At 36.8% G+C, this 26,176-nt stretch overlaps 1 protein-coding gene across 2 annotated transcripts; it reads right to left on the bottom strand.

The window, feature by feature from the left end:
- On the bottom strand, nt 1-25,930 carry CDC7 (cell division cycle 7). Of its 2 annotated transcripts, XM_024743638.1 has the most exons (12): nt 25,821-25,930; nt 24,936-25,124; nt 17,204-17,287; nt 15,274-15,409; nt 11,883-11,976; nt 11,656-11,798; nt 10,485-10,737; nt 9,773-9,868; nt 8,836-9,014; nt 7,894-7,976; nt 5,222-5,371; nt 1-1,758 (listed from the first exon to the last, which is right to left on the bottom strand). In XM_024743638.1, exons 2-12 carry the CDS (start codon nt 25,042-25,044, stop codon nt 1,364-1,366), a joined length of 1,722 nt encoding a protein of 573 aa, XP_024599406.1. In that variant the 5' UTR covers nt 25,045-25,124; nt 25,821-25,930; the 3' UTR covers nt 1-1,363. The 2 variants fall into 2 exon arrangements, with proteins under 2 accessions (XP_024599406.1, XP_024599407.1); XM_024743639.1 differs by lacking the exon at nt 9,773-9,868.
- Nucleotides 25,931-26,176: the final 246 nt, after the last annotated feature.

The raw sequence follows: 26,176 nt of genomic DNA, 5'->3' as shown, positions 1-26,176 counted from the left end.
AAAAATATAAAAGGATGACTTTATTAAACATACAAATTCAAGAACATTCAAGTTTTTTAAAAAAAAGATTACAGCATGAGAAGATAGCAGATCAATGGTAATGGTATATATATATATAATACTTGCCAAACAGAGTACAGATAAGACATACTAACTTCAGTGCTCAAAACAACAAAAAGAATGTTGTATCTTCTTTAGCTGTATTATACCTCTATGACTACTAAGTGGGAAACTTCTCAGCAGACCCACACTCGCAGACTTATTTCCCATAGTAAATTTGATATGCTGTCATTGATATATATATCATTTTGAAATGTCGTAATATATAAACCCCTATCTTAGTTCCTTTTCTACATTGCCTACTTCATTAGAACTCTTCCCAACCTACCCCAAGACACTAGGTAAGCATCCTTCTCTGAGCAGGACCAACTTGGTCAAAACAGGATATAGAATGGCTCTAGGCAGAGGAAAAGTCTCCAATAATATTCTCAATTCTGTGTTCACTTTTCCTTTTAGCAGCTACCTAAGATGGTATGAAAAAACCATACATGTTTAGAGAAAAAGAAAAGCATTTTGGACTATCAATATCTACCTTAGTCCTGCAGCTTCCCTTTATCAACCAGTGAACACATTATTTTAATTTCTCAACTGTGAACACAGGCAATATTTAACAAAGCACCCAGAAACTTTGTGGAAAGTATCATAAAATTTCCAAGGAGAATGTGTTAGGTGGGGGTAGAGAAGGCAGAAAAATCAAGAGAAACCATTAAGAAAAACATGGCAATTCACACAAAAAATGCTTTCACAAAATACTTTTAAAAAATGAATAAATTAAATTCAATTTTAAGTAATATCCCCCCAATATTTTCTCATTGTTTTAGTGTTCATAAAAGGTATAATATAAGCCTCTAGAAAAGGAAATTATCTTCTTTACCTACAGAATGGTTAGAGTACCAGCACCAGGTAGTTTTCCAAAAGTACAGATAGTTTGAAGAAACCAGTAAACTAAGTCTTTTGACTCATTTAATTCCTGTCACAACCCTTAATTTTAAGACTCGTACCTTGAACCTCTATGTACTAGGCTAAAACTGCTCTTATTTCTGCATATGGCAGTGACAAGTAATTAGGGAAATGAAAGATCTGATCCTACTCGGGTAGATCAAACTCAAAGATCATTTTGTTAGTCTAAGAACTATCCTAGTCATTTTAAGTAATCTTAATCCATATTTTAGAATCTGTCAGGAGATTTTTAAACAAATTATTCACCCTGCCCGGGTCTCCAATCAAGAATTTATGGCTATTACAAATAACTCTTTTTCACCTCACCTCACAATACACAACAGCAAACTTTAAAGAACAATAATCATAAGCCCATATCTTTGAAAAATGGATGCAACAAAGCTTCTTCTGCTGTTATTCTTGAAGCCGGATTTAGATCTAGGAGTTTATCAAGCAGGTCGTAAGCTGCATCAGGTACCTCATCCCAGCCTTCTAGATTGGTAGGAGACTCATCAAGGTTACCCCCACAGCCATTACTGTCCCCTTTACACAATGAATTCCCTGAGTGCTGTGCTTTAGGTGTTTGTATGAGGTGAGCACCTTTATGGTCCATCTTCTCTGAAAAAGCTGGGTCTTGAGAAGTGAGCTCTTGTATATCACTTGTTAGTTTAGGAGTGTTAGAATTTACACCTCTGAGCTTCTCACAGAGTTTTCTCAAGTCTTGTGCTGGAACTTCTTTGCTACACAATATTGATTTGCCTAAAAGAGAAAAAATATACATATTTTATATTATTTGAATATATCAGAAGTCTCTCCCATGAGAAACATGCAAGTCCAACTGCATGCTTTTTGGATATATTTACACTGAATATGAGATAGAACATCACGTGCTATATTTAAGTTGTGTTTTACCTTACATAGCTGAAGGTCAAATCATAAAGTGAAAGATAGTAAGTAGAAAGCAGTGACTTAATAAGGACTCACTTGACTCTGTCAAAGTCTCCAGCTTCATTATATTCTACTGTAATCTTTAATCAGCAGCAGCTCCCATTCCCTCTCCCCCTTCCAAGCTTCTACATGCCTCTAACTACATGGTTCCTGTCTTTGATTAGGATGCCCTGCACCTCCCCCCCAACTCCGTGCCCAGAATATTCCCACTTAGGGCACCACTCAGTTCAAGCATTACCTCTAAGATGCCTGACACTCACAGAGTTGATCATTCTAAGCTTCTGTTATATCCTGTGAAGGTTTCTATTATTACTTTTGCTATTCTGTATTGTAACTGATAAAATATATGTCTGTCTCACCTGCTAGACTATGAGCTCTCTGAAGATAGGGACTATCTTATTTATCTTTGAACCCCCAAAACCTAGACATCCATACTAGGTACATACTAGGTTCTCAATTAATGCCTGTTGGACTAGACAAAAAGGTATTATTCTGCTTCTCACGTCTTTGTTCAAATATCACATCATTATTACAGATGCAGTCCTTAACCAACCTATTCAAAATAGCTAAGCCTTCTTCACTCCCTTTACCCTTTTATTTTTCACAATACCACCCATCTCTCTGACAGTATGTAGTTGTTTATTTTTTCTCCCCCATTAGAATTTAAGCTCTATGAGAAGAGACTCAATAATAGTCTACCTAACCTAGTACACATACGGTCTCAATAAATGTTTTTAAATCAGTTAATAAACCAACCAGATCTTCGTTTTAAAAAATATGTCTTCGAAACAATTCCCCAACAAAATTATTAGACACGGGCAAAAATAAGCTAGGCACACAAATAGGCAATAGTCTGTTACTTTTGCCGTATTTCCTTATTAAATAGAAATGGCTCTAAACAATGAGTTTGCACAGCACTTACATTCCTTTCTGGGGCATGTGGATTGTTAACAAAACAATCTATCTCTGGATGTGGATTGTTAACAAAACAATCTATCTCTGGATGATAAAAAGTTACTTTTACATACACCATACACTCATCTCTGCTGGACAGGTGGACTAAGGTGGTGGGAAAAAAGGTGGTGGGGGGAAGCAGTGAGGGGACAAAGGAAATAAACTACCCAAAACTAAGTTTGTGGGGGTATAGTGTGTTAATCCTGTTTTACTTTTAAATCTATTTCATTATTCCTCTTCTCTCTAAAAAATTATAGCCAGAGGAGAATAGCTCAAGGTTTTTCTTCTGAATTTATTTAATTTAACGAGTACTTAATGACAGTCTACAATGGGGCCAGGTCTAGGGGTTGAGGACAGAGGGGAAGGTTACACACAACACAAGAGAAGTAGAGAAGTGCTCCTACTGTTCTGGTAAGTCTCTTTGGGTCATAAAGGGGAACAAGGTCATCGCTGTTGAAGTTCTGAATCCTTTTGTATTCAGCCCAAAGTTATAGTAAGATTTGACTGCAATACAGCTGACCCTTGAACATCGAGGGAGTCAGGAGGGCTGACCCCACGCAGTCAAAAATCTACATATAAATTTATAGTCTGTCCTCCGTATCTGCAGTTCTGATCTGTGAATTCAACCAACTGTGGGTCGTGCAGTACTGTAGTACTTACTGAAAAATAGCTGCAAATAAGTGGATCCAAGCAGTTCAAACCCATGTTTTTCAAGGGCCAGCTGTAACTACAGAAGTCATACTAATGAAACTAAGACAAGTGCTATATAGCATTTTTTAAAATATGAGAGCAAGCATTACAATGATAAATCTCTAAAAGCCCTTGCCTGTTATGCTATCATGATGCTTGCCCTACGATGTTTTTTTGTTAGATGTTGCACTTGCATTTTTGGTCATCATTTACTATTACAAATGGGGGAGATTTGAGCTCTTCAACAAAATGTTTAGGGTGTGATATATTTCATGTTCATAAACTTCTTATTAAGTTATTCAATAGCAGATGATAGTTTTCCCCATCAGTTGAAAATAAACATTCTCATGTAAGAATACAATTTGCAAGGCTTTGCTTCATGGTTCCATTTCCCATGTGTATATGTAATATCTCACCCTATCACCCTCAGATAAAATTTTCTTATTATAGTTTCAAGAAAGGTGCAAGTCGTAGACTGACTGTGTTGCAGAACCACAACCGCCACTAAGCCTTCCTGGTGGATCAGACCACGGCACTGGTGCCCAAGTGAGGGACAATCATTTTTGCAGTAGTTCTTACTCAGAAATAGTTCTTGGTCAAAATCACTTGTTTTTTCAAACTAACAAGTCTCAACGCTTTCTAGGTATCATACTTTTCTGAATCATATTTTCCAGGAATAGGTGGGATGAGACAGGCATATGTATTTCTTGAAGTTCCTCAGACAATTCTGATATGCACCCCTGATTAAGACCCACTGATTCTGGGGCCGGGCAACAGGCAGCCCAGCTACTTTTGAGGTGGGCTGACTGAAATTTTGTCCCAAAGGAGTGTTCCATATTTTGGGGCAGCATGCTGACTCAATTACACCCACCCACTTTGGAAAGTATTAACTATAATTGTGCATGGAGAATAAATACAAGGTGGCCATTTGAGTTCAAGTTGTTGGCAAGAGCAAGGCTGAGATAATTCTCAAGTGCCCTGTGAGGTACACTGCATATCCCAGACTTGAAGTACAAGAACTTGTGTAGCTAAGATGACTTCCCACATCCAATAAATGCTTATAATATTACTCCATCAGTAAAGGTATTCTGTTCATTTCGCTTCTCCACTACTCTAACCCTAAGGAACCTGACAACAACATACATCCTATTACGTCCCCTACTGCAGTCCTTACTACACTGTATTATAATTAACTATTTACTTGTTAATACAGACTAAGAGTATTTAAGGCAGGCCCAAGAGCACCTGATGCTTAATAAATACACAATAAACAAATTAAAACATATTATGAAAAATATTTATGCAATAAAGTCAAACCATAACTACAGGGAGTTAAGGTTTTATTCCTTATTCTTTTGTTTAAGATTATAAAGTTGAACTCTAAATACTGGAAAAGTGAAGTACTCTGCACTTGATAAGATAAACTGATTACATGTAGAGAAGAGAAGTGATAAATTATTTTCTTACACAATGCAATTGATTTTCAAGCAACTGAGAAACTTTGTATCTAACACCAGAGAACATTATGAATATGTTTATTTGTAAAGAGAATTTCATAATAATTTATTAAGTGATTTGTAGGAGATAAATCAAAGGTATTTGTTTTGTTCTATAATATAAAACTGCTTACCAAAAGTTTTAGCAGCCTGGATAGTTTCCCTGGATCCACGAATTGTCATAATTTGAGCCAAAGCGGTTAAATCATCACTTGCTTTATAAAATGGATATCGTCCACTAAGCAAAGAAAGGAATATGACACCTGCAGACCACATGTCAATTGCTGTAACAGAAAACAAACTTTAATTTTACTCCTACATCAGTAGTTCTCAACCTTTACTGTATATTCAAATCCTCTTAAGAGCCTTAAAAAAATTTTGATGCCCCAGCCAATCCCCTCAGAGGTTCTGATTTAATTGGTCTGGAGTAGGGCTCAGGCATCAGTTTTTTTTTAAAGTTTCTCAGGTGCTTTTAATGATTTCAGGGTTAAGAATCCCTGGTTTAACATCCTTAATGCAAAATACAATATTTTCTTTCTTGAGTAACATGAAAGCTGCTAAGTTTAAAAGGATATCTCATCACTAAGTAAATGCACATTTTATAACATCAAAATAAATCCGAAGTAGCTACGTAGGAAAAAATCTGGATGTACCCCAAGAGTTACACACCATAGTAATGAAAGTGTTTCACTTTAGTGAAAAGCATTAAACGTTAGAAGCTCATCTTCAGCAAGATGTTAACCCTAACTTTTGCTGTAGAAACTATCAATCTCTAGAATTCTGGCAGTTATGACTAAGACCAGCTCAGCCTCATGAGAATAAACTCATTTTAAAAAAAATGTTTAGGGGGACTTCCCTGGCTGTCCAGTGGTTAAGACTCTGCACATCTACTGCAGGGGACATGGGATTGATCCCTGGTCGGGGAACTAAGATCCCACATGCCTAAGATCCCACATGCCGTGTGGCCAAAAGAAAAATGTTTAGGGACATCTTCTCTCCTAATGGCTGAACTCCCAGTATCATCAAGTTATTGGCTCTACTCCCTTGGCCACTGCATCATCTGCCTTTCTTGGTTCCCTTTGTACCTCCACCTGCTCCTTCAATGTTTCCTGTAAGCCTTAAGGGCTGAGGTTACCCAGAGTTCCAACTTCTACCCTATATACTCTCCCTTATTGGCCCATACACTTCACAGCTTCAGCTACCTTTTATATAGTAATGATGACAGTCAACTGTATTTCCAGTCCAGACTTCCCTGTGCTTCACTTACTTTTATTCTGTTGGACATCTCTATCTGGATGTTCCACATATATCTCAAACCAATTATGCCCCCAATCATCTTTATCTTTCCCTGTACACCAGTTACCTCTTTATTCTCCCCTTGGTTACTGGTACCCATTCAAATCTCCCAATGTAGGAGTATGAAAAACATCTTGGATGCCTTTTCCCCACCACTTCATACCCAAATCCCGCATCCAATTATCCATCAAGCTCTGCCTTTCCAATTCTTTGCTCTTCTTTTCAAAGATTTTTTTGATGTGGACCATTTTTAAAGTTTTTATTGAATTTGTTACACTATTGCTTCTGTTCTATGTTCTGTTTTTTTGGCCATGAGGCATGCGGGATCCTAGCTCCCTGACCAGGGATCGAACCTGCACACCCTGCACTGGAAGGTGAAGTCTTAACCACTGGACCGCCAGGGAAGTCCCCAATTCTTCACTTTTCTGTTCATTTGTATTATTACTGCCCTCGTTCAGGTTTTCATCATCTCTCACCTGGACCTGGTCCTCTCTGCACACCTGCCAGAATGACCCCTCTAGAATACAATTATTACCATCCCTTTCCCTTGAATAACTTTCCAAAACCTACAGGGTACAGTCCAAGCCATATAACTGTGATCCGAGACCGTCTACCTTTTTCCAGGTTTATTTCTCACCACTCCTTGACTTTCATCATACATTCTAGCAACACTAAACTTTTATTGATTCCTGTATGACCATGCTATTTCTTGAGTTCCTCTGCTCATGCAAACCCCTCACTCCAATTTACATTCTCTTTTCAGACGTTCTATCTTCCATGAACTTCCTTCCATAATCCCTTCAGATAAGGTTAGATACCCCTAAAATACTCTGTATAAAGTTTTATAACCATACTTAACAGGTTATTTTATATTTGCGAGTATGTCCTGACCAGAATGTAAGCAGAGTTTCGTTCATTTTTTATATCATTAGCAAGCACAGAATAAACACAGAACAAATGAATACATTTCTGTAAGGCCCATAATCCAAGTGAACAGCAGGGTTCATCTATTCAATAAGATGTTCCATGACAACTCTTTCAGGCTATAGACTTTTTTCTTTTTCAGAAATCTCTTTAATGCTATTATATTGTTTTCACAATAATAAAAAATTTTAATCAAACACCCAATCATATATGTATCACAGAAGAATTTTCAGGTATTAGACAAACATAAAATGTTGCAAGTCTTAAGTTAGCAAATACTACTAAACACAATTTTTTTCCCCCACAAAGGTGATGTTAAAATTATTCCTGGTGAAATTGTCTTGTAAACAGATAAGCAAAATGCAATCTATCGGGTAAAAAAAAAAAAAAAAGGAAACACTAGGATTAGGAGCTTTCATAAATAGCACTATCTCAAAAATGGGAATGCCACACTGCTAGAACCACTTACATAACTTAGTTAAAAGCAGCAGAGCTCAAATTTAATCATAAGTAGACAAAAATCATAAAATAAAATACACCCACGGCAACCAATTTAACTGGGTTCTGTATTTCTAGTGCAACATACCTGTAGTTTGGTTGGGGCACTTTGTCAAGACCTCTGGTGCTCTGAATCCTGGTGTACCTGCCCTAGGTGCAACCTGCTGCCGCCTTATGATGATGAAATAAGATTTTTCTAGTTATGTAAAGTTTAATTATTTAAGACCAAAAAATAACATTTATCAATTTAGTTCACAGTAAATTCTACCTTGATATCTATATAAATAAAAGTTATTACAAAGCAAATGATAATCCAGTGTGATGAAAATCCTGGATTTTGTTTCTATAGGTCTCTCCCCCGACACCAGTTCCCAGGCCTTATTCCAGAAGGGTTGTAAGGTAACTTCCAGGCATAGAAAGAGGTAGTATAGAAAGAGTAGTAACTTCCAGGCATAGAAAGAGGTAGTATAAGAACATAACAGAAAAATAGAATACAATGGGAACTCTGAGGTATAAAAATTTATTTCTGTTTGGAGTGATTAATTTCTGAGATACCTGTTCACTTATATACTTGAGTTAATCAGGAAAGGCTCATGAAAGCTTATAAAAGTCTTGAAGGGAAGAAAAAATTTATGTGGCAAAGAGTTGGAGGTGGGAGTGAGAGAAGAGTTCTAGTATTTGGTTCAGGTTATTCTACACAGGCAAGAAAAAAGAAAGAAAACAAGATTAAATCAGCAAGTAAAACATGCAATTCTGAAGTTTCATAAGAGCTATCCCTACCCCTACCAAAATTATTTGCATGTAAAAGTAAATGTGTTTTCCAAAGAGCATTTGCATGTGAAGGGAACAAATATGACAATACTTCTCATTTGCTCTTCAAGGTACCAATCAGCATTAGTGCCTATGCAGTTCACAGAACTGCATTTTTCCCTTTCACTCACTCAAATCAACTGTCCACCAAAATCAATGCAATTTCTCATCTTGTCTGGCAGCATGCTGGTGATTTTATAGCACCATCAAAACACATTACCTTGAAAGGCAAATACTGCAAACTTTATCTGTTGCATAACAGTCACAGGTCAGGCTAGCTGGGCAAGAACTGGCAGTTTTCCTCATCACACTACTATTCATAACTTTTGTAGAAATAGCCTTCTTTTTTGTTGCTAATTTTCTAGATAGTAAATCCACAGTCTTTGACTGCTTCATAAGCTGTAAAAGAAAAGTCATATTCTCTATTTTCATGGCATTTAACATGATGCCTTTGAGATGCTAGTAGAGCAAAAAGCAATAGGGGAAGCATAACTTTCAAAACTGCTGAATGTGCTGTTGGATTGTAAATAAACACTCGTCTATCAAAATATTTAAGGTCTTTTTAGGTTACTATGTTGAATAAACATATTAAAAATTTACTAACCGTTCCTAGTTTGGTGAATATTTGAATTACACTTTATTAGAACTTTTCCTGAAATGTTACAAAACAATTACATTCTAGTGTCTAACTCCATTTCAGAACTGTAAACTGCACAATTACATTGGCTAAAATCAGTTTTAATTTGTTCCTCATGCTATCTAGCTGCTACAGGATATCGTAAGTCAATTTAAAACCACTTAACATTGGTGATAATTTTGTAAATTTTACAAACATCTTTACGCTATCAACTGTGTGTCAGAAATGTGTTAGTTGTTGGGAGCTCACGTTCCAGCCAATGAGAGAAAAGGCCTTAACGTCCTAAATGTTCCTTTAGAGAAAGAGCAACAATAGTCAGCTAATCAAAAATGACAAAAAATTCCAAAAGAAAAGTTCAGAACTGGAGAAAATGAAAGCATTGACTAGATGCTCAAAGCAGTAATACCTTCTGCTAAAGCAAAACTCTTAAAAACTTACTAATAATAAAAGCTAGCCATTCCCCAAATTCTCTCCAGTGTACGACTGACTGATGATTGCACTATTAAGCTACATTACTTACTTTCACTGCAGGGCTCTCATGTGAAATGGAGCTGTGTATATTGAAATTTCTTTCTCCAAAAACAGAGCGCTGGACAGAAAGGCCTACAGATCCCTCCTACAATACCAACAAAAACAAGGAAAATAAGGATTATATCTGTAACACTTTCTGCCAGCTGTACTCTGCCATAGTTTTGAAAGAGTTAAGTGACATAAAACAAAAACAGCTGCATCCAAGTCATTCTCAGGCACCAAAACACTTCTGTGAAAGGAGAAAACAGTCTAGACAGAACTCTTAACCCCCATACAATGTTATCATAGTCCACAAATATATATAACTAAAAAATTCTAAAACCACCTGCATGGATGTTACATTTTGCTGTGCAGCTAAAATGGAGATAGACACTTCAGAATTTTTCCCCTATAACTAATGCTTTCTTTTAAAAAGGGTAATTAATATGAACTTTATAACATGCAGGGAAAATTACTTTCCGTTTTTGTTATACAATGCAATTATAATGACAAAGACATTATAAATCTACCAAGCAAAATTTTCAGTTTTGAAATCATAAAACAATCCATTGTAAATCTTAGTGAAATCTAATCAATTTAATATATAACACGTGTAAACAACATTGTTTTTTGTTGCGTTATCCTAGAATTATAACTCCCCATGTTGAATGGAGTACATTTCTAAAACCGTATTAGTACTTAAGAAATAAAAGAGGTAGAACCTTTCCATCTTTTCCTTGTTTAATCTGAATCTGTGCACTTGTGTAGGGCCTTTTAACAGCAGTTTTTGTGGTAGGCTGCTGATCCAGCTCCTTAGGTGCTGCTGGGCTGCTCAATGAAATTTTGTTTCCGGTGATTACATAGGATTTATTTTGTGAACAGCTTTCCTGCTGAGCTTCAGACTGGACAAATTTGAGAAGCTCTATTTTCGTATCGTGGGTTCCTTGAGCCAAACCAAAGTCTACCAAGGCATACCTATGAAACAAAAATAAGCACTTTTACTTCTCTGTAACAAAGCTTAGTTAATATCATAATATGCTCAAACCATATTCACACAGAAACTGTATTCTTTGGGGGATAAATTAAGGATTTATAACATTCTTGAAAAAAGAAAAGTAAGTTTTACAGACAAGGTAAGGATTTAATAGCTAACTACTGAAAATTAAGGCAAGATGTATCCCGCACAAGAAAACATCTTTTCTCCCCTTCTTCCTATGGCTTGTGCAGACAAGGCAACAAGGAATGCAGGATGTAAACACAATCCTTTGTCCTCTGATGGTGGCAGAGATGGCACCATAGCAGATAATTTTTAATTAAACAAGTTTAAAAGAAAAATAAATTAAAATCATGGTTTAAAAATCTGATTAATTAAAGAAAAAATTAAAAGTCAGGAATACAAAAGCCCAAGAAAAGAAGTTATGGTTCTATTATCCTTATTATACTCAATATGAGCCATTATATAAACAGCAGTTTTTAAGTTTTCAGCTTACAATGCCTCTATGTATATAATCAGCATAAAAAATAGTCAAAAACCAAAACTTTAGTGTTGAAACATGAAATTGGCTATCATGTGGTCCAATCCCCTCATTTACTAGAAAAGAAAAATGAAGCCCAGAGATAAATGTATAAGGTTAAACAAACAAAAAACTAGACCGTTTCTAAGTCTCTTTTAGCTATTTCCACTGAGCCATGGTACACCTCATGACGTACACTGTTTTACTAATACAATTTTTTTTTCTCCTTGAGTGTATTTCCCTTCCTCAACCACAGTGAAAATCTGAAACAGAAAAAGATGTGTGTGGCTGTTACAGGATGCTCTGCATCTAAGAGATGGACCCCACAGCACAGATTCAGTCAAGTATTAAGTATTTGCTGGTAACTTTCCATACTTACTTTCTCAAGCGCCTATTATATAAAAAATTGCTGGGCTTAACATCACGGTGAACAATACCAAACTGATGAATGCGTTTCAAAGCTTTGAACAGATTAAACATATATTCCCGTACTTCTTGAAAAGAAAGAGAATTCAAAATGTCCTAAAATAAAGTTATGAATAAGGTTATAAGATTGTTTTAATGAAATATTTAGCTAATAAAAATTCAAGAAATATTAAAACCTACCAAAAAGGACTCATGTTCCAGATATGGCATAGCAATAACCACATGATCATTTTTCCTAAAGCAGTATTTAACTCCCATGACATTGTCTTGCCCCCTAGTGGAAAAATGCACAACGAACTTGAGAAGAAAGGTCAAATGAACTGAAACTTTATGCAGTTTTTTAAAAAATGCAGTTTTAGCAATGCATAAATAATGCCAGAAAACTAACTTAAAACCATCACCATACAGGAGAGATTACTCATTTAACTGACTTATGCAAGATAAAGGTTTTTTTTTTAAACAAACAGTATCAGTTATGAGGTTATAATTCAAAGTGAGATAATTATAATTTTAATTGAGGAGGTGACAGAATGGGAAGGAAAAGATGAATAATAAAAATGAATTAACAAGACTTAGTAGCAGATAAGATGGTAACAGTAATAAATAAATCAAGTAAAAATTAATAATAGCTAATATTTATTGAACATTCACTACATGCCAAGCTCTGATCTAAGCACTTCACACCTATCAACAAATTCACTTAATTTTCACAACAACCCTATAAGGATGGTGCCATTATTTCCTACCCCCCCCTTTTTTTAACATATAAGGAAACTGAGGGACAGACAGGTTAAGGAACTTCCCCCAGGTAACTCAACTAGTAGGTCATGGAGCCAGAATCTGAATCCAGGCAGTGTGCTCCAGACCTAGACTCTTAACCACTATACTATACTACCTCAGAGAAAGGTGAGGAAAATAGGGTAAACTGGATTTTCAGAGTTTTGAGACTGAGAAACTAAAACAACATGGATACCAACAAAATATGTAGAGAAAACAGGAAAAGAAGCATCAAAAACCAAAACCTCATCATTCTGATAGAGATATCTAGATACAAGACTATATTTTAAGTGAGAAGTCAAGTGTAAGTCAGTGACAATATTATAGATAAATGATACCTAAAGCTGTGAAATTATTAGAGAAGAGAAAACTGAGCCTTGGAAAAGTCTCACGTTGGAGGGCAAAATAAGGAAGGAGCAGAAAGCCCAGATAGGGACATCCGCAAGTGAGGAGTTTTCAAGGAAGGGGTGATCAACAAGGAGGTCAATTAGAATAAGGACTGAGGGAAGGCTTTCAGTCTGGCAAAGAGGAATTAACTGGCAAAAAGAAATTAACTAATTTTCAGAAAGCAGTTTAAGTGGAAAGGAAGAGGCCAAACAGGATTTAAGGAGGGAAAATAGTATACAATGGAAACAGAACATAAAGATAATTTTCCTGAAATATCTGTCAAAGAATAAAAACCAGTGTGGGAGCTAGAAAGGAAGCAAGATCAGGTAGACTTTTTTTAGCATGCACATTTTTGAACAACAAGGAAAGAAAAAGTGGTAGAGGGGGTTATTTAAAGTGTGGAAAAAGGAATAATCTTATTCAGGGGACTAGAAGGTATTATGTAATCATGCCTTACAGAAGCCATCTTATCCTCTTGTCTTCTGTAATAAACAGAGGGGTAAAACAAATTAATAGGCGTGTTTATTCATTCAATAGATATTTAGTGGGCACTGTTACTTGAGACACTATGTTAGACATTAAGGATGAGGAGGTAAATTAAAATTAACGTGATTTCTGCCCTCATGGACTTTCCTAAATAGTGGGCAATATGGATAATAAACCAGGTAACAAATAATGACAAATTATGGTAAGGGTTTTGAAAGATATCAAAAGGTGCTGTGACAATAAAAAATAGAATCTAATTCAGAGAAGACCTCTTTGAAGTGGTACCATTCTTGCTCAGAGCAGAAGGATGAGCAGTTAGCATGCAAGGACTGGGAGGGGTCTTCCTGGATAGGGAAGAAGTATGGGTAGTGGCCCTGAAGTGAGAAAGCTCTTGACACAAATTTGAGAAGCTAAAGAAAATAGAGCACAGTGAAGGAGGTGGAAAGACTGGCATGGGATAAAGTTGGATTTTTTTTTCAAAGAACATTGGGAAACCACTGAAGAACTGTTAAGTAGTGGAAGTAATAGTATCCAATTTATATTACATACATACATATTTTTATATTTTAAGGATCACTCTGGCTGTTTTGTGACTATGGGATTAGGAGGGGAAGAGAAGAAGCAGGCTACTATAGTAATCTAGACTTGGACTGAGATAGCAGTTGAGAAGACAAAGATATGGATGAGATTTTAGATATATTTTGGAGGCAGAATTGCCAGGACATGGTGATGGAGTGGACTAGGAGAGAAATGGAGAAATTGAGTGTGATTACTAGGTTTCTGCCTTGAGTAACTAGGTAGACTGTGGTACCATTTGCTGAGATGGATAGATGAAGGCAGATTGTTGCCATAGGTAATTTTTGGGGCAGATGAAGGTGAATTAAAATTTAGTTTTTTGCATATTAGGTTTGAGATGTTTATTAGGTACCCAAATGGAAATATCAAATCGTCAGGTGGATACATACAAATCTGCAGTTAAGAGGTCTGAGGTTAGATATACACTTATGGGAATCATTACTATATATTTAAAGCCATGTGGAATACATGACACCACCTAAAGAAGTCTAGAGAAAGAAAGTCCAGGATCAAGCACTGAGGAACTCCAACATTTAGGGGTCAGGTGGAAGAGGAAGAACTGGCAAAGGATACTGAAAATGAAAGGCCAAATAAAGCAGGAAGAAATCAAGGAGTATATGGTAGTACAGAAGTCAAAAGACAATGGTTCAAATCAATTATGTTAAACACTGCCAGGAGTTCATGTGAACAGAAAAAGGAACCGGCAAAACAAAGTCATGGTTGCCCCTAAAGTAGTTTCCATTTAGCATAGAGGAGAGCAGCCTCACTGTGTGTGTGTGGCAAAAGGTGGGTGTGGAAGTGAAAACAGTCTGTGCAGGTAATTTTTGAGAAGTCTGGCCATGAAGGGAAGCAAAGAAATAATGGAGTAGCTGGAAGGGGGACGGCAGTACAGGGAGGATAAGAGATACTACATCACGTCTCTATGTTGACAGGAATGACCTAGCAGAGAGAAACCAAACAGAAAGACATGCCAGAGGATTCTGTTGTTCAAAATAAAATGAGATGAGGGTCTCTCAATATCTGGGGAGATGTGAAATATAAGTTCCCCACATTTAAAAAAATATCTACACCATGGAAGCCAAGGTTTATGATTTGGCAGAAAGATTAGAAAAAGAAGTGGTAAGAGAACAGGAAGTCAAGCTGAGCCTCAGGAGAAATCCACTTTAAAAATTAATATAAACTTAACTAGCCATTCCAAGATTAGTGGAAAAGTGCTAGCAAACTGCAAACACCTGACTGAAGAATATGTTTAATCCACAATCTCACCATCCCTATTAGATATCTACTTAAAAATCTTAAAAAATATATACAGCAGTTCAATTAAAAATATCTTTAAATTGCCTACCCAGCCACTGTTAGGCACTGAAGCTCAGCTGCAATTCTTACAGGATGACTTGTTGGAATTAAGTGTTTCAGAGCAATTTTCTCTTCAGGTCCTACTTTTAACTGTGTTGTGGCCAAATACACAGAGCTGAAAGTGCCTGTAAAACAATTTATTAGATTTTTCAATATTTGGTTTTTAAAAATGTTTATGAGACAATGCTAAAATAATTCTTAAAAACTGTTTGGAACCCATAAAATTATCATAATCTGTCATCAATATTTTAATGACACTGAATACAAAAAGCAAACACCTTTGTAAATACAACTTATTTTCAATTTTTAATACATTCTTAACTGTCCTCACATCTTTAGGGGGTATATTAATTCAGCAAAGCTATATAGTAAATCTGTTTAACTGAGTTAGCATAAAATATTTCCATGGTATGACCCAATCTACCAAGTATCTTTCTATAATATTATCATTGGAAATTACTTTCTTAAGACTTGGATTCAGTTCTGTTAGAAGTAAAAATGATAACAGTCTTAGGGGGCAAAAAAACCTTCATTTTTTATTTTAAAAAGTTTTTTTAAACTTTTAAATTCACCATGAAACTAAGGAGAAAAAAATATAAGATTTGGTGGTCAGTTAAATCTGAGAAATACTGAGTTAAAGCAAATTGATAGATTATTTCTAGAACTTTAATGTACTGAAGTACATCATAAATAACCAAAAGGGAGCTATACATGCTATAGTTTTCAAACTTATTAGCCTTAAAACACACTCCACTCCTCCCCCTCTCCAGGAATAGTTCGCTATTTGTTATGAGGACATCAGTTTTCCAGAATAAAGTTTTTGAACACTAAGTCAGTGTTCAAAAAAAGGTAAGAAAAAAAATATAAAGATTTGCTTCTTACATCCCAAATCATCTCATCTTCTAATCTCTCTGCCCTCGCTGACTCAGCCTTTTCTCATCTCACACTTTCCATTGTGAAAAGCAAGCAATGAATAAATGGAAGTTTTGTTGTTTTTTTTTTTACTGTTAAGTTTTTATTTACTATTTCTCAGTATAGTCACTAAAAAGTTCTATTATCTTTTATCTTCTCAATCCCTTCATATCTGTCTGCCAGATTCACCCTTCATTCAATCAATATGATTGCCAGTCTCTCAGTGGTATTTACGTAAATACTGACTATCCTATAAATATTGTACCACTTTATTTTCAACATTTTGCCATGAAAAATTGCCATTGTTCAACATACAATTCTACCTAAACGCAATGGAGAAAGAGAAAAAAGATTCAGCTTTCCATGATCAAATCCCCCCACTTAAACTTTTTATTTTTAATAATTATCTTTAATAATATATTATTAATATAGCAATACTTTTAAAAAAGCAAGCATCTTCCTTTTTATTTTTAATTAATTAATTAATTTTTGGCTGTGTTGGGTCTTCGTTTCTGTGCGAGGGCTTTCTCTAGTTGTGGCGAGCGGGGGCCACTCTTCATCGCAGTGCGCGGGCCTCTCACTGTCATGGCCTCTCCTGTTGCGGAGCACAGGCTCGAGACGCGCAGGCTCAGTAGTTGCGGCTCACGGGCCTAGTTGCTCTGCGGCATGTGGGATCTTCCCAGACCAGGGCTCGAACCCGTGTCCCTTGCATTGGCAGGCAGATTCTCAACCACTGCACCACCAGGGAAGCCCCCAGCAATACTTTTAATAGTATAAAATTATAAAGGTTAAAATAGGACTGTTCATTTTACTGTAAATATTTATTTATTCTTAGATTCTTTCCAAGGAAAAAAGAAAAGCTGATAATTAGTAATATAACCATGGTCTTAGTATTTTTAAAAGGGGTATTTTTCCAATAAGAAATAATAATGAAAATCAAGATTATATAAAGGAAAACAGGAGGAAAAAAAAGCTTATAAAGATAATGAAGTATATCCCCAGATTACCTTCTCCAATTTTGTCCTTAATCTTAAACACATTACCAAGCTGTGGTACAGCTTCATAAAGCTTCTGAATATCTTTCTTAACACCTATCGAGGAAAAAAGAATTTAGGTACAATTAATTACTTAGGTTGAAAAATCTCAATAAAATAATTTCTAAAACATAAGTAATTACATTACAAATAAAAGTATCTATAATAAACTTTAAACTCATGATAAGACTAAAACCCCATCAAGTTGCTCTAACTCACACACCTCCTGAACAGACAAAACTGCAAAGTAACTGAATCACTCACACCCAATTGCTGCTACTCTGAAATTACATACTAACATATAGATACATTGTCACTGCATAGAGTACAACACAATGAAGAGGCTAAATTTAAAAAATAACTAAACAATTTGTGCTGCGATCACTAGATGGCATGACAAGGACACAATGCAATCTTCTTGAAAACTGTTTCTTTCCCCCAAAGATACAAAATCTTACAGGCTTGGAAAAGTTTTACATATTGAATATTCACAGTATACTCTAGAAAGAAGGTCTACTAAAGGTCTCAAGAATGTTAAAAAATATATTCTTTAAAAATTGTCCCAATTACCAGTAGTATCCTATATCTTGACAGCAGAAAAATCATTACTTTTAAATAAATATAAGCTCTTTACAAAAACCTACATGGTTAAAATTCAGAGAGGCAATAATACAAAATGTGATAAACTACTGGATACAAAAAAGAACTACATACTTAAGAGTCCTCAGATTTTATTACAGTATCTAGGCCAAGCATCAGCTACTTTTAAAGTTATAATAGCATTCTGCATCATGCAACAGTTTTAAGGCATTTTCAAAGCACCTTCACACATATTATCTTTTCAGATCTACATAACAGCACTGTGATATTGGGAGAACAGAAATAATTATCCTGATCTTTCAGAGAAGGAATCCATATTCAGGGAAATTAAATCACTTATCCAGTTTCACAGAGGTACTGCTGGTAAGTTTATAGACTCACTCATTTAACAAACACTGTGTTTTTAAAAGTGCCCAGCAATTGGCATATTAAAAATACAAATGAACAAAGGTGGTGGAAGCCCCTGTTCTCTAGGAGCTTAGCCTAGTGGAAGAGACAGATGTTAAAAGCTCACTTTTAATACAAGATTTTAACTGTAATATTAGAGGAATGCACATATTACTAGGTAGAAGGGGGGAGGGGAATGAACACTCCTGAAGGTGCCAGGTGGCTTCAGGTGACTGTTAACCTGTGTTTTGAAGCATTCACCAAGTAGAGAAAGTGCAAGAAGGCATTTTAGGAAGGAACTACTATGTATGCAAAGACATGGAAAAGGAAAAAGGCATGGGTTATTGTGGAGTGAGGGGAGAGTAGGAGAGATAATAAAATTCAATGTGGCTGAGGAAGGAAAGGCAGAGGATGCAAAGGAAGGCCATGTAAAGTTTTTAAGCAGGAAGATGACAAGTGGAGGATAAATCTGAGGTGAAGAATACTAAGAATACTAAGAGGTGGAGATTAAATAAGAGGCCAAGAAGACCTAATCCAGTAGCCTTTCCACTACATCACTCCATCTAAGGTAATGGGAAGAACTTACTTAAATTACCCTCACCTTCCCATCTACCTTGCAGATGAACTGGAGAAGCTTCATGGATTTCAATATAACAGGCAATATAACAGTAATCCTGTGAACCAGTTTTGGAGATGACAGGCCTAAATCAAAATGCTGGCTCCACTATTACCCAGCAGATATGACCTTTCTAGAGCACACAGCTTATCCTCTGTGAGCCTTAATTTCCCCATCTATAGAAAAGGGGGCATAACAGTACCTATGCCGCTGAAATACTGTGAGGATTAAATGAAATAATATACACAACACAAGAGCAGCTACTAACACAATGCCCGACACATTGTAAATATTAAATTATACTGGTGATTCTTATTGCTGTGGTTACTATTATTAACATTATTTCTTTAGGGCTTTTGCTCTTACTATTCCCTCTGCTTGAAATCCTCTTCCCTTATAACTTTGTATGGCTGGCTCAATTGTCACAGTTTCCACTGACATCGCTAGTTAAATCAGCGCTCCTCCCATTATCCACATTACCCTGTTTATTGTCTTTGGAGTTCTTATTCACTATAAAATTATCCTGTTTATTTATTTGTTTGCTGTCTGCCTCCTCCCACTAGAATATAAGCTCCACCAGTACAGGCTCCCTGTCTGTATAATTCACCACAATGCACTCGGCTCTTAGAAAACTGCCTGGCATGTTTGTTGAATGAATGAATTCTTACTATCATCATGGTTGTTCAGAGACAGCTGTAGAAAAAAAAAAAAAAAAAAAAGCAAAAGTTTACAAGTTACAAGAGAGTGAAGCCAAAGACAAAAGCAATCACTTCACCATCAGCGACCACACTACTTCTCTCTCGAAAACAAAACCAAGGCCTGGGGGAAAAGCTGGCTTTCTAGCAGTAATAGTTGCCACAGTCAATTACAATCATTCCTAATGAGTGTCAAGTCCAACCAGCTTCAAATTCCAGTGTCATAGGAAAGGTATCATGAAAAGGCACTACAATGATATATTCAATTTGTTATTACATTTCTTTGATTCTAAGACACAATTTTAACGACTCTGAAATTGGGATGCAACTTACAACTGTTGCTGGCCAGCATCAAAACTTATACAACAGGTGTCAATGACCTGAAGAAAATTCAAGAAATCACAGAGGAGCATTCACATTTAATCCTTAAGAGCCAAAATGGCTGTAGGGAGGAATAGTAGAGGTGGTGAAGTAGAAATCAAATGTAGGCCAGCTCCACATAACTGGGTTGTTCTTAAGAACTCATTAACAATGGCTTTTTTAAAAAATGAATTCTTCAAAGAAATTCTGCATCACTAATGTTTGAGAACAGGGACTTCCCTGGTGGTGCAGTGGTTAAGAATCTGCCTGCCAATGCAGGGGACATGGGTTTGAGCCCTGGTCCGGGAAGATCCCACATGCCGCGGAGCAGCTAAGCCTGTGATCCACAACTACTAAGCCTCGCTCTAGAGCCCGTGAGCCACAACTACTGAGCCCGCATGCTGCAACTACTGAAGCCCACGCGTCTACAGCCTGTGCTCCGCAACAAGAGAAGCCACCGCCGTGAGAAGCCTGCACACTGCAATGAAGACCCAATGCAGCCAAAAAAACAAAAACTAATGTATGAGAACAATATTGTGAGGGGAAAAAAATAGGATATTAACAAGTCTGAGTATAAAAAGTGATTCAGAAGGGACAGATCTGAAATGTTTATTTTCCATTTCATGTATGTCCCAGAGATATACAATTATTTGTCTAATTACATCTAAAAGAACTCTTCCAATAACTATAAAAAAAAATTCTAGGTGTTAAGGAAAGCACTGTCACAGTATAACTGGCAGTATTTCTGAGAAGTACATAAAATAATGGTGTATCTTACAATTAATGGTGTTTAGGTATGACAAAATATTTTAAGAACCATTTGTGGTCTCTTTATTACTAAATGTATTGAACTGTTTGTGTGCATGCTTTGTTGTATATACATGATTAATTATACCAAAAGCTTTGTAGTAGGATGATATAGTTTCATGTGGCTATTTAAATTAAAACTAAATAAAATTAAAAATCAACTTCCTCAGTCACATTAGCCATATGTGACAACATACAAACATTTCTGTTAGTGCATAAAGTTCTAACGGACAGTGCTGATACAGAAAAAAGCCTGGAATCTAAAGAGTCTGGATTCATTCAACTCCTATAATTAAACGACATTACTGTTCAGGTTTTTAACCCTTAAAACAAAGGAACTGGATTAGATGAACTTTACCTTCCAACTACAATGCTCTATGCTTTTCCTACGAGTTCCACATTTTGGAACTTCCCTTTGCATAAACATCAGCTGGCAGTTAGTAGTAGAGGTGCCGGTTAACTGTTAGAAATAAGCAGGAAGAAAATATAAGTAGTAAGAAAATACTGTAATGCAAGGCCATGTGAATGACTATGCAAGCTCAATGTGCTTCCACACCACCACTCACTTACTATGCACTTACATATCTCTACAAAACTCAAACTATGTTTATATTAAGGTTTCCTGTCACTGCAGAACAACTTTGATGTTTCTGAACAACAGAAAAATTTCCTGACAACCAAAGTGAATGAAAAATCCCCAGATTATGAATTGGGAGATGAGAGTAGACAGTGAAAGAGAGTACTCATATCAAAAGCTAGAAAATACTACTAAAGGCAGAGACCAATGAATACATACTTTGAGGACTGGGGAAAGACCCTGAAAAAAGTCCACAAACTAAAATATTATTTAGGTCTTCATTAAATATTATGAAGGTCTACGCTTCTGTTTTGAAATTTTAAGCGAATTTTTTTTCTGCTACATAATATATCCAAGTTGGCTACAGCAACAGCATCCTTAACTATACTCCCTGCTTTCACCCTCATCTTGTTCCACATAAAAGCCAAAGAACTACCTCCTTTCCTCACCCCTCTCTTCGACTTCACTCCCATCACTCTCCCACTTCCACTCACATGACCTCCTAGCTATTTCTAAATGCTAGGCACACTCCCAGCTTAGGGCCTTCGTACTTGCTGATTCCTCTGTCTGGAATGCTCTTCCCCAGATACACGCACAGCTCACTCCTTCTCCACCTTCAAGTCCTAGTTCAAATGTTACCACACTGAAGCCTTCTCCAACCAATTAACACTTACTAAAATCACAATCTCCTCTCCCAATACCTCCTATCTCCCCTTCCCCTCTACATTTTCTTCACAGCACTAATCACTTTTGAACATACTATTTATTCATTTTCTATCTCTATCCACTAGATTGAGGGCACTGATTTTTGTCTGTTTTACGAACGGATTTATTCCTAGCACCTAGAAAGGTGCCTGCACATAACAGACATAGACATTTAAGAAATATTCATCATACAAATGAAATGTTTTCAATTACTTAGCATGGAGTAAAATTGACCTCCAGGAATATATGTCATGCTTATTCTGGGGCTTCATGTATTGCCTAAAATAATGCTTCCTATAACTAGGGAGATCATATAATTTAGCCCAAACTGGGAGAGTCTTCAGAGTGAAAGGGGGCACTAATAATTACACTGTGACAACAGGTATAAACTGGATCTGTCTCAGGCAGACCAGGACGTTACCTATAACCCACTTTAGAATCGTAGGCTAAGAGCATCCATATAACACAATGAAAGCAAGCCTTCCAGTACAGTTCAACAGTATGGAGGAGACATTCAGTATATATACAGTTTATACTTCATTCTTTCACTGGAAAGATCTTTATCACTTACTAAACTTGGCATATGGTAGATACTTAAAAAAAAAAAGCCTGCTGAAAGAATGAAAGAATAAACATTTGAGCTAATACTTTGCCAGGTACTTTGTTCACCAGCATTTTTCTTAATAGGAAAAAATGGAAAACAATCTACAGGTTCAATAAGAAAAGGCAATTAAATAAATTATACAATACCATGCAGTGGAACATTAGGCAGTCCAAGTGCAGAGTATTTAATTACATTAAGAAATGTTCAAGATATATATTGCTAAGTTAAAAATGGAGATCAGAAATAAGTTGGCTGTGATCCTAATTCAGTTTTTAAAAAAATGTATTTCTGTATGCACAGGAAGACCAAAGAAATATAACAAAATGTCAACAGTAGCAATACCTGTACAGTGGGATATTTTCTTACTTTGACTTTCTGTATTTTCTTCAATAAGCATGTATAATTTTTATCAGAAAAATAGTTATAAAAAGCTGACAAATATCCCAAAGCAAAGGGTGATACTATGCAGGCATTGTACTAAAAATTTTACTTTATATCCTTTGGATGAATGATATCTAATCATTCAACCTAATATTTTCAGGTACCTACTATGTGCTCAAGACTGTTAGGCTCTGGGAATACAAAGATATATAAAAAATCCCACCATTCAAAAGTTATTACATCAAAGGAGAGTAAATCATATTAGATCATGAGACAGTTATGTGCCTGGACTTCATCAACTTTACTCCTTATTCAAGTCATGTTTTTGATATAATCTTAGCTTTTATTAAGGGTCAAATAAAAAAGAACCATATGAATAAAATTTCAGCATGTTTTATAAATTATCAAAGGTACTGTTTATAATGCTCAATGTTCTGTTACATATAAAAGCCACCAAACTTTGGAAATTTGGAATAAAATTCACATCACTCTTCATTTCCTAGCAGGTTTTCAGAAGAGTGTTAGAATAGTAATTTTTACCTGAACGTATGCTACAGCCAAGTCAGATTCATTCATTCATACACTCTGCCTAATGCACAATGTACATCAGGAGCTATACAAGATACTGCCTTCAAGGACCTTATAGTATAACTGAAGAGACAGAATGAATACACAGAGTGCTAAACAATACAAGAATAATAATAATATAATGACTGTTATTGTATTATGTGTCTGATGACATAGGGAAAGGTGAACCATGAAAAACAGGTAATTGCAAGAAAAATGGAAGGCAAGAGGGAAAGCATCCATGAAACTGGATGAAAGTGGCATTTTAAGATTATTCTAGTGGCAGTGTACAAAATGAACTGGAGGATGAAAAAAGAAGTGAAAGCAGGCAGTTTAAGTAAGAAACTTCGTTGTAATTCAGGAGCAAAGTGTAAGGGAATGAATTAATGTGGTGAAAGTGGGAATGGGAAGAGGCAACACTATACATACTAAAAAGAAGTAAGATAAAATTGGGTGACTGGATGAGGGGAGCAAATACAAAGCACAAGTTAAAGATAACTCTAAAGTTTTAAGCATAGAAACTTTAACTGGAATAATAGTGGCTTTCATCAAATAGGGACATCAGGAATGGTACTCATTTTAACATCAAAGATGAGTTTACCCTTAGTCAGAAAGCAAAAGTATGGGATGTCATATTTTTCTAGGGTCGAGTTAAAGTCTATTTTGTAGTGTATAAGTATATATCATGGACGAAAGGTCAAAATTAATATTTTTGAAAAAGCACTAAATATGCTTAAGACAAAGAGAAAATAACATTTAGCTACATTTTAAGAAAAGAAAAGAGAAAAAAAACAACAGTCAATTGGAACTCCTATTTAACCAATATTTATTAAATGCCTGCTATGTCCCAGGCACACTGCAGGAATGAAGGTGTGTGTTACAGTGTACAAGATTAGGCATTGTTTGACCCTCTCCTTCTCATTTCAAGGTCTGGGTAAGGGTGAAACAACACTTCATGATGTACACTGAGATATAGTCCTTCATTACTGCTACAAACATTTCATTTACTTTTGTCAACTAATTCTGCCTTTGAATATGTAAGTTAAAGTCCCTCCAATGCCGATTTCTAAATTCCAGCTTAATGCAATATGGTGATTAGAAATAAGAACACAGGTCTAGAAGAGAAATTCTAGTTTGGGTATCAACAAACTTTGTGTTCTTAGACAACGACTAATATTAGACTGTAGCAACTTCATCTGTAAAATGACATGGTTGGACTACAATCCTCCTTCTAAAATGCAATCCAATCCTAAATCTAGATCTTATGAGGCTTCACTGATTCATAAAATGCTCCTATATAAACATACAACTCACTTTAAGATTCAGGACGTGTTTTTTGTTGTTTGTTTTTAAATAATCGAAATTACAGAATTGTTGCCTGTACATCTTTGGCAATGAACACATACCTGGTAGTTTAAAATTCTGCTCATGTTTTAATGAGCCATCCGCCAGAAACCGGCCACGAGGAGAAAAAGCCGTTGGCTCCTGCATCTGAATCCCTAAAGAAGCCTCCATCGCAAAGCGACTGCGGCGCAAAACGCCAGCTAAGGGGTCATGTCCACAGGGGGAGCAAAGCAGCTGTGAAACTCGGCATACTGGAGAAGATGAGAAGTTTAAATCACTCAGTGAACTAAGCACTAAAAAATGCTACTGTCCCCAAAGGGGCAAACAATTAAAAATGCACCGTATGTCCAAATCCCCAAAGGAAGGAAAACTGTGAGCCATTTCTAAGGATTCCATGGGCTCCACTTTCACCTCCCAGAAACACCGGCAGGGGGCCGAAGGGAAATGTGCCTAACAGAGGAGTCTCCCTGGCAGCCGCCGTCAGGGGCAAGGGCGGCGGTGGGAACTGCAGAGGCAGCGAATGCGGGGGGAGAGGCCTTAGTGGGGAGAGCGGTTCGACCTGAGGAAGAGGGCTGGAGGAGGAGATCGTTTGATTGCTGAAAGGGAGTGCCAGGAGGCTTGTCCAAGGCCCCACGCAAGTTGGTGGAGAACTGATACGACACGGCTCACGAGCGCCGGGCGGAGGAAGAGAAGGGGGAATGAATGGGATCCCTCGGCGAGCGCGGATTGCGAGCTCCGCGGGGAAGGACCTTCTTCCCTCAGACTCCAGACCGAACGGGATGCTTAGTGCGCAGGCGCACGACTTTCCCGCCGCAGGTCAGGGGGATCCGAAGTGGGGGTGGGGTGTAGGGGGGTAACTGCGCTGCTAAAAGACCGGAGTCACGATCCAGAATTCGTTTCTAATCCCTCACAATCCCGCGCCAGGGAGCAAACCGTCGGAAACTCACGGTTTAAAGGAATACGATTTCTCTGGCTCCCCAAAGGCCTACGTCGCCGCCTCCGAGAGCGCCCACCTAGCGAGTCTGCCAAACGCGCCTGCGCAACACTTCTCGCGTTGCTGCTTCCAATTGCTCATGCGCACTGTAAATCCCTGTGCGCCGCGTTATCTGCTGCTGGGCGCTTGCGCAAGCGGGTTGGGTTTCTTCCGCAAGGCTGTGGCTGGCTGAAATAACGGTTACAGATATAAAGTCCGGGCATAATCATTTACTAAAAAATAGAGTGAAACGTAAGGTTAAGGATCTAACAGTATTTTCAGGAAAGAGGATAATTCAGAGACATAAAAGTCTCAGGTACTGGAGTCGTA

The sequence above is a fragment of the Neophocaena asiaeorientalis genome, unplaced genomic scaffold (assembly GCF_003031525.2).
Source record: "Neophocaena asiaeorientalis asiaeorientalis breed wild unplaced genomic scaffold, Neophocaena_asiaeorientalis_V1.1 scaffold317, whole genome shotgun sequence".
NCBI classification, from domain to species: Eukaryota; Metazoa; Chordata; class Mammalia; order Artiodactyla; family Phocoenidae; genus Neophocaena; species Neophocaena asiaeorientalis.
This window is presented reverse-complemented; position numbering and strand designations above follow the sequence as displayed.